Raw genomic sequence first — 18,670 nt, 5'->3', positions numbered from 1 at the left:
GGGTGGACGGAGATGGAGTGGGGGGAGGAGGAAGGAGCACAACAGGTGCAGGTGGTGCGTTTGGAGACCCACGCTCCATGGCTGCAGCAATCCTCTCCAGACTTGAGGAGATGAGCCCGAGAGGCCGCAGCAACATCGCCACCCGGTCAAGACGGGCATTTATTACTTTGCCACATCCCGGACAGCTCCCGCTGGCGTGCGCCAGGCAAATCCGCCGTCATAATAGCAATCCGCCACAGAACAAGCGCGCCTGCTCTTAAAGGGAATGTGAGATGACGCTCTGATTGGTTATTTTCACGTTACGCCCAAACCACACCTAGCTACTTCAGACCAACCCATTTTAGATTTGCGTCGGGTGCAAGAGTCATTTATCCCGCCGGTATAATAGCAACAGCGCCTGAGATCCGCCCACAAAGCTACTTGCGTTTTGCGTTTGATACTTGCGTTTCAGATCGTTAAAATAGGGCCCTAAATGTTACCTTCTAAAAACTGCATCTGCCTCATAAAAACTCCACTTTAATGCACTAGTTTGTGAGGAATTATGCGCTAACACCAATTCTATCGTTCAGGGAAACATCATTAGAATGCAGGAGCAGATTGAGGCTCTGTTGTTGTTTTAGTGGTTACATTACACAGTAATAATCCACGTTTGGTGAAAGGCGGTCTAGTTATAGCTCAGAACCATAGGATTTTATTCCTAAAAACAAAAACTAATTGTAATTATACACATTATTCCTAAAAAGAAAGACAAAACAATAAAATAATATGTGTATACATAGCCATAACAAAATATCTCGTAAAACCAGGTATGAGAACACTAATCCAGTCCTGATCCATCTATACAAGAGTTTGCATTTCAAGGCTATTAATAATGAGGCTGTGCAAAATATAATCATCCGAATAACGCGACTAAACAGCCTCAAAAACATAAAGTACATAAAACAGCACTCTGCAATCTGACCTCCATCACATGGTTTTTGTTTATTTCAACATTCCTGGCCAATCAGCAATTCAACAAGAAAAGTGAAAGTCTACCAGGCATGAAAACGGGTCAGGGGTGAAAAAGGTGAGAAGGATATTACCCCTCTAGGGGGGGTCCGGGGCATGCTCCCCCGGAAGAAAATTTTAAATATTCCATATTTTAAAGCATCAATCTGATGCATTTTGAGATGTATTTTTTGCCAACCAACAGTGTAATATTTCAATATGCACTCATTAAAGTTAATTTGACTGGCAAAACAGTTAAAGTCCTTCTGACATTACACAATAATAAAAGTTACTTCTTCCAAACATATGCTAAATAAAGAGTCAATGTGGATTTACATATTGCAATAATATCATAATCCTACAATGAATCATTGTGAAAACTAAACTTTACTACTTTGGCCAGGTCATCATCAAAAAAGCGAATTAGTACATTCGTGATTTTGTCCATGTTGATATTAGCTGCTTTATTTACATTTATTAAAAATGTCGCATTGTTTATCTTTTCATATAGCAAGCTAGACATCTAAACTCTGGGACAATGTTATGTTTAAATACCTGCCATGCTGATTCCAAACAGACAGCTTTGTCAAGGCAGTTAATGACAAATCATGTTCCGTAGGAGACCACACCGGCACCGCACTCTGACATTTCGGCAAAGACCCGCCCTACTTTGCATCTGATTGGCTAGAACTGGTTTCATTGGTTGGTGGAAGCTCGATGATTGGTTAAATCCAGCGCATTAAAACAAATCCCATGTGGACTTTTTAATTTATTTATTTTTCTAAAATAGTCAAAATAGTAAAATAGTGCCAGAAATCGGGCACCAGGCCCGAGTACTTAACCCCCCCCTAAACATTTTCTCATTGAATCTACACGATTCACGTAGGTCAACTATTTTGGTTTCAAAACGGTGAATTTCGCCGAAAGGTGAGTGATTTTCATGTCTGGTCTACTCACTTCTGTATCAAAAGAACATCATGTTTTGCAAACACACCTTGTAGGCTGAGTGAGGGCTCTGATACGGTCTTACTGAGGCCCGTTTCAGAAAGCAGGTTTAGTGAAAACTCTGAGGAGCGTCTGGCTAGTCTACATAACATTCCATGATGGGAGAAAAACGTGCTCTAGTTTATTGGCATTTCTTTAAACCAATCACAATTGTCATGGGCGGTGCTAAGCTCCGGACACAGCCACGGTGCCTCTGCAAAATAGACTCGGGAAGAAACTTGTTTTGGTGGAACGTGTGTACGTTCAAAAGTTGTTTTAGTTGTGCAAAAGAAACTCAGATTGGACAGATAGTCTAGCTAGCTGTCTGGATTTACCCTGCAGAGATCTGAGGAGCAGCTAATCATAGTCCTCATAAATTTTAAAATAAATTTTCTGCGGCACCGGAGCAATCCCGGAAGTGGAACGTCGTGGATATAGACTAACAGCAAAGTAACTCATAGGCGAAAGTGAAGACAGCTCGAGTTGGAGACAACTACGCTCGTTACTGTAAGTAAGTGCAATATAACCTTTGTGAGCCAATACTTTATTAATACACAGGTTCAACAAGCATAAACATGTAGACATGTAGAAAGCGATATTTTAATCTGCTCTGCCGCAGTCTCTCATCCACTGCCTCTATGTTTTACACGAGCACAGCGCAGTAGCTCGGCTAATAGCGAATTGTGACAAGCTAAAACAAAACTGTCTGTATTAAGTCGGTTTATCTTAGTTTACCTCGTATCTTAAAATTAGCTAATTCTTGTAAACTTAGCTGCTGGCTGAGACTAAAAACCAGCCCCTCCTGCCTTTTTTCCCCCTCTGAATCCACATGGCTAATTATTATGCACACCAATAACGTCATAGGATCACTATAATCAACACTCTTATCGCACAATACAGATTTTCCTCTTATCGGGCAGGCCTAGGGCAGAAACACACACTGGCACACTAGCTTGATTTCACTGACGTCAAAAGTCCTGCTATATCTTGCACGGCCCTGTGAGTTTTTACATGTGGGCCTCTCTCGCTCGCTCGCACGCACGCACGCACGCACGCACACACACACACACACACACACAGATAAACCCTTAGCTTATACCCAAATGGCTTCAGCTATCCCACAGGTTCTGCACGTAGCTCAGCTGGACGGGAACGTCAAGGTGAAGCAAAACATATTTGATTAACATATCAAGGCGAATCCAACATTTTTTTGCGATTGGTCTTGATCTTTTGTCTGATGACTACACATTGCAGGACTGAAACTGATCAGGGTTGCTGTAACAGTGCCTGTGGCTTTCAGGGAACAAGCAGAGGCGTAGCCTGTGTTTAGAACAACACAATATTACAGGCCTTTCCATCACAGTTGTTTTACTCCCCATTGGACTCTGGACACGTTGAAACAAAGCCAATACTGATATAGTGCAAAGAATTGTACGCTGCACTCTGCCAAAAGCTACAATAAAGAAAAGAAAACTGCTATAACTAAATGCAGTCCATAGTGTTTGTGTACATATGTTGTGTTCATGCTCCTATGTGTGCATGTGTATATGTGGTGTACATGAGCTTTGACAAAGAGTTTTGCTGTCCAACTTTAGGTTTTTGAATCCATTTGAATTTCCATTCGTGTTCAGGTTTACACAGAGCTGTTCAACACAAAACTCACACATATTTACAACTCAAGGGCCGGTATTTCTTCTGTTTGTTACACACATTCTCAGTCGGGACTTTAGACTGCTGCTTTGAATAGTCTGTGCTGTGCTTACCTTTTCCGGCATTTTCTCTCTCTCTCTCTCTCTCTCTCTCTCTCTCTCTCTCGGTAAATAAGAAGTTTAAGAAGCTGCTGAAACCTTGTTTTCCTCTCTACTTTTTACTTTCAACACACAGCACTGTACCATACTCAGCGTCTCCTTGTCCCTCAACTCACCCCAAACTTATCCTGCTGTCTACACCGTCTCCCATATGGAAAAACCCTCTGACCTTTAGCCTCAGACTGGTGAGTAAACAAGAAAGAAGTGCTCTCTTGTTAATACACCTACCTGCAGCTCAGCAAAGCACTGTTTTGGTTTCCTACGCTACTTCAGAGGCCACACACAGTGTGTCGGGCGAACCGCGTGCCAGCCAAAGGACTAGCACAAATCCAGGCTTTGCTTTGTCATTGGAGGGCCTTGACTGAGCAAAACAAGCTGAAGCCGGCTGACTCTCACTGAGGGCCACTGATTCCAGCCGTGATACCGAGGGACTGAAGTGGTTTGGCTAGGACCTTCATGTGTGGGCTACGGATTCTTTTCTAAACCATTACTCTAAGACGGTTATTTCTCTACAACAAGAATCTTACATCAAGTACAAGTTTGAGGTTGTTTCCACACATGTTACCACACTGCATTGAGTACATTTTGGAGCTTTAAATGACCTTCAACAGATGTGGTAGAACGTTTTTCAAAGTTCCTGTATGAACAAAAACAACACCAGAGTGTTTAAAATACATGTCTACCTAAGTGCAATGGCTGAATAAATAATTTAGAAAAGCAGGTATTGTTTTGTTCCTGTATCATAAATCCCTTGGGTACGCGCAGAGCAGACAGAGACAGAGCCTGTAAGCTGAACAAGATAGGGGCTGACATTTTCAGCCCAAAAATAGGGGTGGATGCAGTCTAGTCCCTGAGAGCATCCTTGGCAGCAGGTTACTTGGTTTTGTGGTGTTTGTACACAGTGAGAGATTGTGTGACTTTACACTTGAGCAATTGTATTTGGAGTTCTTATCTTTGTGTGTGAATACTAGGTTTTTTTTCCTGGCTCAGAATGGGCCTTTGGGGAGGGGCGACTACGCACGACAGCAAGCATTATCGGTCTGCGTACAGTAAAGGCAAAGAGTCTGTTACCTAGAAATCCATGCATTTACCGGCTATTTTTTACAATTTAATAAACAAAAATGTATATTATGCTTGAGTAAATAAAACCCTTAGCAAAACTGGTTACAAAAATAATATTAATATTTAAATAAATCACTCTCATTTTCCAGTTTATGTTCTGCTTGTTCAACAGTTGTTTGGTAACTTGCTCTTAAACACATTCGGAGAGGATTTAAATTGCTGTTTTTATTCTCAATTCTTAGCATTCGGGTGCTAGTGATTTTCCTTTTGGGCTGGCTAAAACCTATTTTGGGGGAGAGGGGGGCTCATATACCGTAGTAGAACGCATATTTCAAATCTATGCTGAAGTATAACTGCATTCACTTATGTGTGTGAACACACGTGCACGCATTTGGTACCTGTGCTGTTGGTTCGTCCGCGGTACATGTCGTCGTAGGCCTTCCACTGCTGAGTAACCTGATAGGCGTGTATGAACACGACCATGACTGCAACCAGGCAGATGAGAGGCACCAGCACTGCCGTGCACAGAGCCGCATAGATGTTTGGGATGAAGCACCTAGAGAGGGGATGGAAAAAAAATTGGGAGTAATGTGTTTTTTTCATGTAGAAAGAAGCAGAATGTACAGAGAAAGGAGAGGAAATTAATGCGTCCGGCTCAAAGGTAAGCCCTAGGAAACGGAAACATATTACATCACTATAATGCTCTATATTTACTCCAAGTTAGGACTTTGTTTCTTCAAGTTTCACAAACAGGATCTGGCTGGTGAGAGCTCTGAGCCTGCCTAAGACTCGAGGAGTTCTTGCCCAACAACAGCTTTTGCCTTCAACAGCAAAATACGTATGTTCTTAAATCTTCTGAGCAACCAGGTCACCCTGCCGCCACAGCGGGATAATATCTAAGGCCAAAGGCGCTTATAAGTGTTTGATCTATTTAAAAGAAGGCAGAACCTTTTTCAGGAACAAACAACACATGTGTCTCCTGCTTTGAAAGGGAGATGAATATGAGTGGTTATGTGAGTTCATCTGCTGATCCCGCCTAACAGTCAAAAGCTTTTTTTCTTGAAAAAGTGGAATTCTTTATTTAAGCAGTCTGTTGTTGTTGTTTTTAAATTACAATCAAGTTATTTCTCTTTCTGCAATTTGCCTATTGTGACTCAGTATGACTTGTTTTCCTGGGAAATCTTCATTGAGTTCTTTCCCAGCTTCTGTCCAATCAGATGTGTTTTTTTCTTTATGAAAAAAAGAAGAAAAAAAAAAACAACTGAGAAAAACAGCTTTCTCTGGTAAAAATCAACAACCTCAAAAAAACTGTTAACTGCCAAAACACTCATGTGACTTTGACCTTTTCACAAAACAAGCTCGGCCCCTGGTTTGGTGGGAGCGTGCAATACAGATAGGACCTCACGGCAGAACTGAGAGGTCGCAGAGATATAATTAGAGCTATGCTAGCCACAACATAGCATGAGGTAGGCCAAATAAAGCATTACGTTAACCGGTGCCAGCCAGACCATGAGAGTGTAAACACACTGGAATATGGATATTTGTACGGCTGTGGCCTTGTGAGAGGATGAGATACTACTGTAGTGAAAAATCCTAAGAAAGTCTCATGAGAAATAATAATAATAAAAAAAAAAAACATTACCCAGGGACACATTTTACCAACTTTATATAGTTTGGGAGGGAATAAATAAAGTGAGTAATGCCTTTTATGGGGGATTTTCATAGAAATACTGCAGGGATTTTCTTTTCTACGCATATGGTTGGACTGTTATGGGTCACTTAAGCACAGGGCCTTGTTTAAGGAACACCTAATATAAAGTTAAAGGTATAAGTCAACTCGATATTAAGGAGACAGACATGCTTCTGTAGTATCCTTTGACTTGCATAATGTGATGACAGGACATTAAAGTTGTATATTTTCATTTACACAGGTAAGACTATAAAACAGCCTGTATGGAATAGATACATGTAGATGTCAAGTTTAAATGTCCGCCTTCCCAGGAAATTACTTTATAGCCTGGCTTTGAAGTAGCCACACTAACCATGAATCAGTCCGTCCAAGTAACACCGTTTATCATGTTAGACTCAAATAACAAAATCCAACTGTATTTAAATTGTTTTTTCAACTCCAAATCATGGTTATTAGATTTACTTCACTGGCAAAAGCTAATTGGGTGATGTATCTGTGGTGAAATTTCAATGATCACTTCTGCTCATCAACAGTGAATCAAAATGATCTGCTGTACTGTATGTGCCACAGTAAAAATCTAATGAGGTTCAACCAACATAGCACTAATAGGACCTCTCAACCACACAATGTGAGACCCAGAGAGATGAAGGTACACCTTAATGTACCCTGTGTAAGTACTAATCAGGGTTCAACTGGGTCAAAAGTGAAGAACAAATGTTTTATTTGCCCAAAGTAAATTTTTCTGGCCCCTATACAAATGTTTTATTTCAGAGGGGAAAAAAATAGAGAAAAAAAAATAGAGAAAAAAATTGTCAAACTTCGGAAAAAATGTCAAAAAAGCGTAAACAAACATGAAAAACATCAAAAGCATCAGATTTTTTTTTTTATAACGTCACTTTATGATACGATGATGCCCAAACAGGCAAGTGGGTTGTTATATTTACTTGCCCGACGTGGCGTTTTACTTGACCAGGGCCATCGGGCAACCCCTATTGTTGAACCCTGTTAACTATATGGAAGACAGAGTACAGGCACCACAGTGGTGATAGAAGGGTGACAACAGGTAATCGTGACAAAAAAAGGGCGAAAAGTTGACTTCTGTTGATAGGATACATATGAAATAAAATACGTATGACACAAAAATGCTCACTGACGCAAGGTTTGAGCTTGACACCTGTTTGTAAGCAAGCAGGGTGAAACTGAGACAACTTGAGTGTTGAGAAAACAAGACGGCTACCTGTTCACATGCAAAAGGAGAGAGACGGGGGGGGGGTATAAAAGGCTGCCTCATTCCCTGTGAGGAAGGTACGCTTCCAGGGAAACTGAATACTCCTCTGTATCCTTGAGTCTCTCATGTATACGCTCACTGTCTTGCAAACACCCTACCCATCCACCCACAGGAAACACGCATACACCCTCGATCCCAAGGATAACAGCCACACCTAAGACCTCGGGCTAATTTTAGACGCGATTTAAGTGCTCAAACTTCATCAGTATTTGATTTAGCCCCGTCACACACACGCTTTATCCCACACGCAAGACGGCCCCTGAAGCACATGTTGCAACGTAAAAAGTTTACTCACACACACACACACACACACACACACACACACACACACACACACACACACACACACACACACACACACACACACACACACACCCTTAGACACACCTGACTAGGGACCATTGTGCAGGTATTTTTTTTTTTACAAAGTGACCTCATATGTTGTGTTCTTGGTTTCAGGTGCTCTATACATAGATGCAACCAGTTATTTATAGCCCACACACAGACACAAAACATAGCCACATGGGAAATGGGTTATTTAAGATTGCTCCCTTCCTCCCTACACCCTTCTGTGTAAAAACCTCTGCCTTTAAGGTGAAAAATCAGGTTTCTATGTGGGGAGACTCATTCGTTCATTTATTTGATTGGGCAAACTACCTCCTGACATGATGTCACCGGCTCAGGTGTTTTCTGTTTGCTCTACTCTACCCTGAAGCGGAATTTGCCTGGGTCTGAAAAAGAAACTGAAGTCACCACGACTGACTCAGACTGGTGTAAAAAAACACACCCACGAGTCCTCTTACAAAAACAGATTACGTCAGGGTTGGGTCGATTCCACCTCCGTTTAAGCAATTCTAAAGACGACTTGTGTGTGTGTGTGTATTTGTGCGCCTGTGTTTTGCAATGTCCACACTTACACATCTCCTTGCACCAGTCCGTATACACTGTCTATGGTCCATCCGTAGCCGCCGAGCAAGACGATGACCAGGACAATGATAACGAGAGCTGGAAGTCCCCAGCCCGACAGGAAGTACAGCAGGTATCGACGCTCTGTGTGCTCGTCATTCATCACCAGAACTTGCCAGAAGTTCACCGCCTGGGGACAGAGTTTGAGAAAAACAACTTATGTAAAGAAAAACAGATATGCGCTAACACAAGCAACACCTGAACTATATGGATGATAATATTTCTCGATAATGTTGTGAGGAAAATTAAAACGTTTTTGGAGCTTGAAGGAGTTTTCCATCTTTCTTTTAAGAACATTTGGTGCTCATAGGGAGTGAAGAAGTACAACCACATTTTTTAATCACACCCACAATAGCTATATTTGCTTTGTAATCTAGCAGGCTTTGATAGTCTCATCCATCTGATACACTGAGCCCTGCATTGTTCCATAAGCAGCTTTTCTGAACACCTGTTGGTTGCAACACAATGTATTACCCCTGTGTGAAGACCTCCGCAGACAATAACATATCTCTCAGACAATGTTAAACCGCTGCACTGGTGAAGAGCAAAGGGCAAAGGTTACTTTCAAGTTTTAACGTGGCGCTACAGGGAAAAAAACAAAGCATCTCCCTATTTTCCCAGTCTTTCTTGTGGGCTGGGGTTACAAATTGGTGACCTTTACTCCATCTAGCCTCATTACGACCACACTGTTTACAGCCTATACAGATTTAACTTTCATTTAAAAAGGAAAATAAATGTAGAAATGGGTTATCAATAAAGCAATTTTTTCATTTGTTCAGAGTAATAAACATTTACGCAACAGCATTGTCGCGTAGCGTAGATACGTGCCTGATTGTGCGCTTGGCCATTGATACCGGACGAATATTTCACAAAGCGATCCTTCTCCTCTTAGCTCTAGTAGTATTTTATTTTGAGTGTTTTATTTTTGTAAATTATCCGGCTGCACTGTGGTCTTCCTGTGTGTGATTACCTGCCTGGCTTGTGAAGGGAATTCTGTCTAAAATAAGGCCCTAGGGACTGTTAAATCTGACTCCAATTTATTAATTCCAGCACCTTCTTACATCGGACTTAAGTTTACCAGACCACAAGGATTAATCTGAGACGTAGAGTTCAGCTAAGCAAGTTCACTAAAGTCCAGCATTTAAGTTTACAAAACACAATTGTGGGTTCACAAAATGATACTAAGTTTCCCTAACCGCAGACAAAAATATACAGAGTTCAAGTCAGCAAAGTCTATGTCAGATAATGAACACCATGTAACCGTCTTCCTATCTTTTATCATGTTGCTTGAAGGCGTCCCCCTCCTCTCTCCCTCCTGTCTCCGGGCAGATTTCCCAGCTCTCACATACACACACACACAGTGACCGAAGAGCCACCCCCTCCCGTTCCACTTCTCCATGTGGTACAGAAAAACATACACTTACATTCCTGGGCTATAAGGTAATCAAAGCTTAAGCTAACTATCTGTGTGTCCCGAGTCTATACATTATACAGGGAATACAACTTTAATACTGAGAATAACACATCTAGATTAGAGAAATATTTCTACACTTGACACATACGCTCCCGTCCTGCGCAAGAAATAGAGGAGACGGTGAAACTATCGTTGCAGGGCACGGTCCGACGCGGACGCTACGCGCCCGGCGTGAACGGACAGATTGGATTAAATGGGCGCCGAAATAAAAATAGCTGCACTAGGCTGCTAGGCTTGCGCGCCCAGTGTGTTCTGGCTGTTCAGCAGGACGTTTGCACAGCGGACACTGTGTTGCAATGAATGACATAAGGTTAAAGCGACGCTGACCTCTTCCTCAGATAACCTCCGTCTCCCCCATAACCATGTATAACCAATCACCATGTAGTTCTGTGCAGCACACAATCCTGCGGCGAATCACCAGATCGCTATTTTTCTTAACAGCTTTACTTGACCGCACTGAGACAATAGCTTGATGTCAGTTAGATTCAAGAAATGCCTTTCCTTGGCAGGCTTGTGAGCAGGCTGGAGCCATTGAGGTAAATGGATTATGGGTAACTTGCCTCTGTAGTGGCTACGTCCTTCACTGACTGTTGATACTGCAGCCTAAGAATATTGCAATATGTTACCAGGCTAAATGACACTGAATGATCAATATGCTTGCTGACTAGGTGGCTCGACCATTGGTTATGCTTTTGTCTTAACTGCCATTCAACCAAATTACAAAACATATACAGTATTTCTTATATCTCTCTGTTTCTCGCCCCCGCTCTCCCCAACCAGTTGAGGCATAGAGCCCAAGAGCTAGGTTCTGTGCGAGGTTTTTGCCTCTTAAAAGAAAGTTTTTCCTCGCCACTCTCGCACCAAATGCCTGCCCTTGTGGGAATTGTTGGGTCTCTGTAAATTATAGTGTGGTCTAGAACTACTCTATCTGTAAAGTGTCCTGTCTGTTATGATTTTACACTATAAATAAAACTGAATTGAATTGAACAGCCATACAAATAGTTTGGGTTTTATATTTGTCAAGGTTTTGCGGTTTGTGAGATTTCTGTTGCCATCGCAACACAATGGGAGTGAATAGAATTTGAACTGAACATTACACAAATTCAACAGCAATGTGTCTTTTCAAAGAAAATGTCCTGTTAGTCTGGATATTCCCCAGATGTAGTGAATAGTTTACACTGGAACTACTTCCTATTAAAGGAACACGCCATGAAAACATTTGACAGCGTGTTCTGTGGATAACTCAGATTGCATTCGGAATTTTTGAATTACAAATTACAAATACAACTGAAACTATCTGCACTGCTGGAAGCCACTGATGGTAAGTGCGTATGATGTAATGTAGGGTAAACTGATCCTTCAAGCGTGATTGAAGCAGTAGCACTGTTGGGATACTCGCCACCTGGATGTCTGATCACATGGCTGACTGACTGGCTAGCCTGACGGCAATTGGTGGCCACTTGTCCACCCATTATCACAATCAAATCCATCTGTCTACTAGCAGAACACTGGCAGGTCTCGTCCAACACTTTGAAACAGGGTAAAAATACACATACAGTAGGCCAATGCAAGTCTTTAGTAGGTCGTTCCTGGCTTAAAGAGCTGTTCAGTACTGATATGTAATATGCATGGCGAGAATGCCCCTGCAGTCAAGAAAACGCAGGTCTGGATAGTGATTCAATTATTGGCTGTTTTCTGGCAAAATGTCAGTGCATATTCCTCTGACCAACTATTGGACATCCTTACACACACACCCACACACTGCAGTTATTGATTTGAAGTCTTTTTTGTGGTCTGAGATGGGTTTGCTAGCGCCAACTCATATCAGCTACTTAGCTGAAAGCAGCTACCTGATAGGGGGGGAAAATGAGCTGTGAGACATCAATGGGGTCGATACAGAGACAGACGAGGACAGAAAGGATTTAAAGCCACACATCAATCAAAGGAAGAGTGGCAGCAATATTTTCATTGTCAGCTGCTATAGTTGCTGACAAAAAACAAATGGCCAGGGACAATTTTGGCAGGGGTGTTAAAGTACAAAGGGCAATTTTAAAAGGTCCCATGGCATGAGAATTTCACTTTATGAGGTTTTTTAACATTAATATGAGTTCCCCCAGCCTGCCTATGGTCCCCCAGTGGCTAGAAATGGTGATAGGTGTAAACCGAGCCCTGGGTATCCTGCTCTGAAAAGCTCAGATGGGCCGATCTGGAATCTTCTCCTTATGATGTCATAAGGAGCAAGGTTACCTCCCCTTTCTCTGCTTTGCCCGCCCAGAGAATTTGGCCCACCCATGAGAGAGAGACATCATGACTTTCAAACGAGCAAAGTGGCAGTTGGTCAAGGCCACATCCCCACCCTCCACCTTGCCCCCCCCCTCTCCTCCTCAATAGGTACAGACACAGAAATGGCACATACTAAGGAAAGCTCATTGTGGGACTGGCTCTAGTGGCTGTAATTCTGCACCAAGGCTGAATTTCGGGAAAGAGACTTCAGATACAGTATTAGGGGACCACTAAGGTCTATATAAAAGAGACTTCAGATACAGTATTAGGGGACCACTAAGGTCTATATAAAAGAGACTTCAGATACAGTATTAGGGGACCACTAAGGTCTATATAAAAGAGACTTCAGATACAGTATTAGGGGACCACTAAGGTCTATATAAAAGAGACTTCAGATACAGTATTAGAGGACCACTAAGGCCTATATAAAGAGACTTCAGATACAGTATTAGGGGACCACTAAGGCCTATATAAAAGCATCCAAAGAGCACCATGTCATGGGACCTTTAAAAAAAAGTCTGAGTGAGCAACTGTATGAATAAAAACAAATGAAAATCCGAAGTGAACTAAAACCACATTTTTTCCTCCTATTTGAACTCCTTCTGGGGTGAATCATAGCTAATGTTTTCTACACTAGATCATATCAGCTTTACTACCATACTAACTACTCCAATGTGCATTACACAATGCATTTGATCTGTTATCGTCATCCAAATTCTAACACTTATTAAGCCACATGAAAGCCTTTGGTCTGAGCCTTTATCCCTTAAGATATCTCACAGGTCATCTGGTAAACATTCTGACATGAAAAAAGGGGCTAATCTTATAATACTCCACCAATAATAACGTATGTGCCAGAAGAGATTATATCCACTACATAAACAATGATTATGTTCACTTACAAACGTCACACGACAAAGGACTGATGGCAACAAAACAACAGTAGTTACGTAAAAGGGGGACAACGAGAGGAAAAGTTTATTTGGGGACAGGTCTCCTCGGTATAATGCTCTAGTACAATACATACAATTACTGGTTCAATTTGTTTCCCGTGTTAACGTGGTGGAACTCATATTTTAACCCAGACTAAATGACTTGTACACATTCTTGTTGCCTGATTCATTGTTGGACACATAACAACTGTTTTAAGAGATTTTGAGTCATGACAACAATGGATCACATTTCCCACCTTGAAATGCAAAGTATTATTTGGGCCTGAGTTCAGTTTTCAAAACACCCTGAGCCACCACTCAATGAAGATATGTTAGTTTGCAGTCATTTGCAAACTGACTATGTAGGGCAACAGTTAATACAAACAAGACAAAGTTGCTGTCCCAGTTAATGTCAGTGGATCATTTCCAAAGTTGAATTTGTTTTTTTCTTCCTTATGGAGGATTCTTTATGGTTTCCCTCTATCAAATCTATCAATCCAGGCTACATTTTTGAAGTTTTAAAAATACTAATCAAACGACATGGACAAGGAGTTATTTTAATTAAGTCAGTGAATTTGTTTCACTTCAGGGCAGGCTTTGGAGGAGATCAGCTGAGGTAAAGGGTCTCTCCCTGGGGCAGCGCTCCTCTCTGAAGGAGCTGCTGATGAAGGCCACTGCATTCCTGTGTTTTGTCAGCAGGTCATAAGTCATCTAGGGTCTCTCTGTAGGATTAAAATTGGCTTAGGCGAGACGTACACTGGCAGCTAAAAATCCTAATATTATTTTGGCTTTGTGTGTGGGATAGATCTAGTTTTTTTTTATAATTGTATGACAATTAACAGATAAAATAAATGTAGTATTTTAGTGTTTAAAGTAGAGATGTTCCGATATCGATACCAGTATCGGTATCGGCTCCGATACTGCCTAAAACGCTGGTATCGGTATCAGGAAGTACTGGAGTTAATGCATCGATCCGATACCACGTAATAAAGCCCTAAAGAAAATCTAAGTTAAAGTAGTTTATTTATGTTCTTTTTCCGTTATATAAAAGAAAGTTCTGTGGCATTCATTGCTTGTATTTGTTCATGTTTCACAAAGAGTTTAACCTGAGCCAGACCGACAACAAAGATAGAAATAATATCACATCCATACAGGTAGTATACAATTGTTAAAACATAATAAAATATAGGACACACTGGTATCGGATCGGTACTCGGTATCGGCCGATACGCAAGTTCAGGTATCGGAATTAGTATCGGGAAGCAAAAAATGGTATCTGGCCGTCTCTAGTTTAAAGCTATAGTGCATAGTTTCTGTCGCCCCCATGAGGAATTCTAAGTAATGACAACAAAACCATTGGTGCGTCCACATGATACAAGCCTTCCGTGATCGCCCCCACCCCTCCTCCACGCAGTTGCTAGTAGCCAAGGAGGACATGGAGGATTAACAAAACATGATGGACTCTTCAGAAGAGGTCATTCTCTTCACTCGAGTTTCTGCGCGGGAAACTCACCAGACCCCACAATCTTCTGAGAAACACAGAGAGAGTTGTGTGGAGCCGATAGTCTTAATTAGCTTTGTAGCAACTCATTTGGCAATGGCTTGAATGTAACGGACGTTCATTAACATCAAAAAGTTACGCACTAAAGCTTAAAGCAGTAATGGAATAGCAACACCGATTTCGGTGCCCCATTTCGGTACCACTTAAATGTCTGCGCTGCTCTCTGATGCTCTGACACAGACGGTAGAGGCAACAAAAGATTGCTTAGATACTTAAGTTTCATTTTTTCTCCAGTATGCACTGCTCCGGTTTTATCAAAGAGGCGACCTGGAAGTCTGTGTCTGTGTAAGTGCTGCCGCTTTCAAGTGCCGCTCCTGTCACAGCGCGGAGCAGGCACACTTTGCTCCTCCTCCCCTCTGTTGTGTTTTGATGTTGTACCGTCACGTGACTCAGTGGCGCCGGGCAAACAAGCAAGCAGCCAGGCCCGGCAGCGGCCAGCAGCACACACACACACAAGCAGAATAGAAGTGCAATCAAAGGAGAAATTTTATTTAATTTTTGTATTGTAGTTTCTGAACACTCTACATTTACTTGGTATCAACACCACTACAAACTAGCACTTGGTCACTGCTGTTGTTGGGAAAACAACACAGACGGGACTAAATGGTGCATTTACTTAAAACTGGTAAACCTTGTGGTGCATTCAAAGTTATTGTAAAATACCCTTTTCTCATCTGTTTTTGTCATTTAACAGGAATTTACTGCTAACAGAAGTTATTATTCTTATTAAATTTTTAATAAATCATTTAAATTTTCCCCTTTTTTGTGCTGATCCGAAAATTTATCTGATCCATGACTCAAAACTGTGATCCGATCCGAACCGTGAGTTTTGTGATCCGTTGCACCCCTAATATCTTCTTCATGTGTGCATGTTAAGCTGCAAATTGGGACTTTGCCTGCCGAGCTTTGTTCTTGGCAGTTATGTCACATAAAAGAGAAAACGTAATAGAGGGCAGATGGTCAAGTAGGAGCTGCTGGACTGAGGTGTTACTAAGTGGTACCAGTCTAGGGTCAGAGATCGTGCCATGCACCAGTCTGGTACCTCAATCTCACCCACTAATCAAAACCTGCCTAAGCCCACATGGTGGAGGAATGAAGTTTTCACTAGGTATTACGTAAAAAACACATGCTTCACGTCAGGAACAAAAGAAAGAATGGAAACCCTGTTTATGCCAAGTCATGAGGAAAACGAGCAGATGAGGAAAACGAGCAGGTGCCCTTAAATTTGAAATAATCATATTTGAATAAATAACAAAGTGATGTCCAGATTAACGGCAAGAAACTACAGTGAAGAATCCAAAGTGGGAAAAATAATGGGATCATATTAGAGTGTATATGATAAGATAAAATATGAGAGCATTTTAGAAGCCCTGTTTAGCTTTCACTGACAAACTGACTTTATTGACCCTCCTGAGTCAACACTTGGCTCTATTGATTGGTTGAAGGCCTAGTGACTGGACATCATTGTTGAGGCTTGCAGACTGGACAGACACAGTTTAACAAGGTGATATAAGGCATGGGGAAGCAGCCTTCATCCAGGTAAAAGAACAGAAACAGAGCAAATGAATGTGTCAACTGGGGGACTGAACATGGGGACTTGGCTTGGGAACCGGAGAGTCGCCAGTTCAAGTGTGGACTGGTAGCTGGAGAGGTGCCAGTTTGTCTCCTGGGCACTAATGTAGGGGGATGTTCACTGCTGCTGGCCGTGCCGGTCTAAAAATCGAATGTATGTGACAATGGTTTTGTCCGAATATGTAGGTTTAATGCTATAAGTGGTAAGAGTAAGAAAGAGTTTTTAGTCGCTATGTAAAGTCAAGTGTGTTGTTAACTTGCTGTTACCTGTATGAGCATCCAAAAGAACTGACTGAGGTGGAAATAGTGAGAGAAGAGGGCCAAAGCAGCACAGCTGTCCTCTGAAAACATCCGGCCACGGAAAGCTGACACCAGGAAACAGATCTGTAGAGAAAGAGAAATTAAGACAAATTTAAAATCAGTTACCATTGTGTGTAAAGGAGCCTTTCATCCTTCAGCCTATGAAGCAGCAGCAGCAGCATGTTGCATCATGGCAATTACTGTACAGTATGCACACAATCTGCTTTGTTTGGAGAACACAGTGACTTTCATGACTAACTGGCACACTTGCTTGCACGCAGACAGGCGCAGTACTCCTTGCAGTGTCAGCAGGTCATACGATGTATAAGCTATACATTTTTAAAGGAGAGAGCAGGATGTAGATAGCCCTCCTCCCAAAGAGATACAACCTATCCTGCAGACCTGTTACATCACCATGCAGCAAGCTATGCAGGCGGGAGCAAAAATACAAACATCGACAACATAACAACAGCTGACCAAGGTGTGCCTTTCGTATCATCCAACACGCACAAAGATTTGTACAAATGTGTGGGTGTAACACTACTCCACATAATGGAATAAAGGCCATTGCAGATTCACTGCGGAAAACAGCCTGTGGTCAGTGTGTGTGTGTGTGTGTGTGTGTGAGATAGAGGGAGAGAAAGGAAGAGAGGGTTTTGGAGGCCAAAATTCAATCTGTAACATTGGAGGCAGGACTGTGTGGAAAACCCATGAAGGCAGCAGAAAATACTGTTCTGCTGTCCATCAGAGAGCTTCATTAACCTCTGGCACTGAGCGGTGCCATCGCAGCCGGGGCGATTGTTACATAACCTACAGCCTGTCGGCCCGCTGCCAGTGCCATGGACCAGAAAGCGGGTGAATGGAGGGGAGTGGGAAAGAATGATAACTTGGTGCCAAATGTCACTTAGATTATATCATTACACGGAGCAGTCAGGGACATACAGTAGCAGACAGAGCTTCAGGTAAAAACGGCAGACTATATTTTATTGTAATTTTGGGGGAGGATCTTAAGAGAGTCTTATTACACACAAACTACATACAGTAATTATCTCTGTAACCTCAACAGTCATGTGAGTTCACTTAAAGCCAAGCAAATGGTTTTGAAGAAAGACAAGATGAGCTCTTTATATCTCCAAAACAAGCTAATGTATACTGTTGGTACAGTTCTATGGTTTCAGCTAATTTGCTTAACTACTGTAAATAGTCTCTATAGTAACCAGGTAAATAGGCATTGTGAGCAGATAAATGACCTGTTTTCCACACTTATATACAGGCACACACAGCTTATATTTGTTTGGCTTGTCTTGTGTTGAGCTCACTCATAGTGAAGAATGATATTAAGTGACATGACATTCAGATGACACCATAAATCTTGCATATTTAATTGGGGTGATGTCAACGCAGTCACCCCTTTTCTCTCGGGTGCCCAGACAGCTCAGTTGGTAGAATGGGTGCCCATATATAGAGGTTTACTCCTCGACGCAGTGGGCCCGGGTTCAACTCTGACCTGAGGCCTTTTGCTGCATGTCATTGCCCCTCTCTCTCTCCCCTTTCATGTCTTCAGCTGTCCTGTCAAAAATAAAGGCCAAAAATGCCCCCCAAAAAAGACTTTTCTCTACAAGCTTTCTCTTGAAGTGTATTTTCTGTCTTTGTATCTTCCTCTATGTAGGTTTCTTTTTCCTCTGGCCTATTTTCCTACATTACGAAAAACCCTAAATAACCATTCCTGGATTTTCCAGCTCTTGCTAACCCTGACTGCATCC

At 41.9% G+C, this 18,670-nt stretch overlaps 1 protein-coding gene across 2 annotated transcripts in view; it reads right to left on the bottom strand.

Annotated features, from left to right (window-relative positions):
* adgrv1 (adhesion G protein-coupled receptor V1) overlaps positions 1-18,670 on the bottom strand; it is a 176,074-nt gene that overhangs the window by 29,825 nt on the left and 127,579 nt on the right. For both annotated transcript variants that reach the window (XM_039802605.1, XM_039802606.1), the window contains 3 exons: positions 16,875-16,991; positions 8,737-8,915; positions 5,240-5,397 (listed from right to left, as the gene is read on the bottom strand). In XM_039802605.1, coding sequence (XP_039658539.1) covers positions 5,240-5,397; positions 8,737-8,915; positions 16,875-16,991 — 454 coding nt within the window. The remainder of the gene's footprint in view (positions 1-5,239; positions 5,398-8,736; positions 8,916-16,874; positions 16,992-18,670) is intronic.

This window comes from Perca fluviatilis, chromosome 6, assembly GCF_010015445.1.
Source record: "Perca fluviatilis chromosome 6, GENO_Pfluv_1.0, whole genome shotgun sequence".
NCBI classification, from domain to species: Eukaryota; Metazoa; Chordata; class Actinopteri; order Perciformes; family Percidae; genus Perca; species Perca fluviatilis.
Note: the sequence above shows the minus strand (reverse complement) of the source record. Positions and strands in the feature narration are given on the sequence as shown.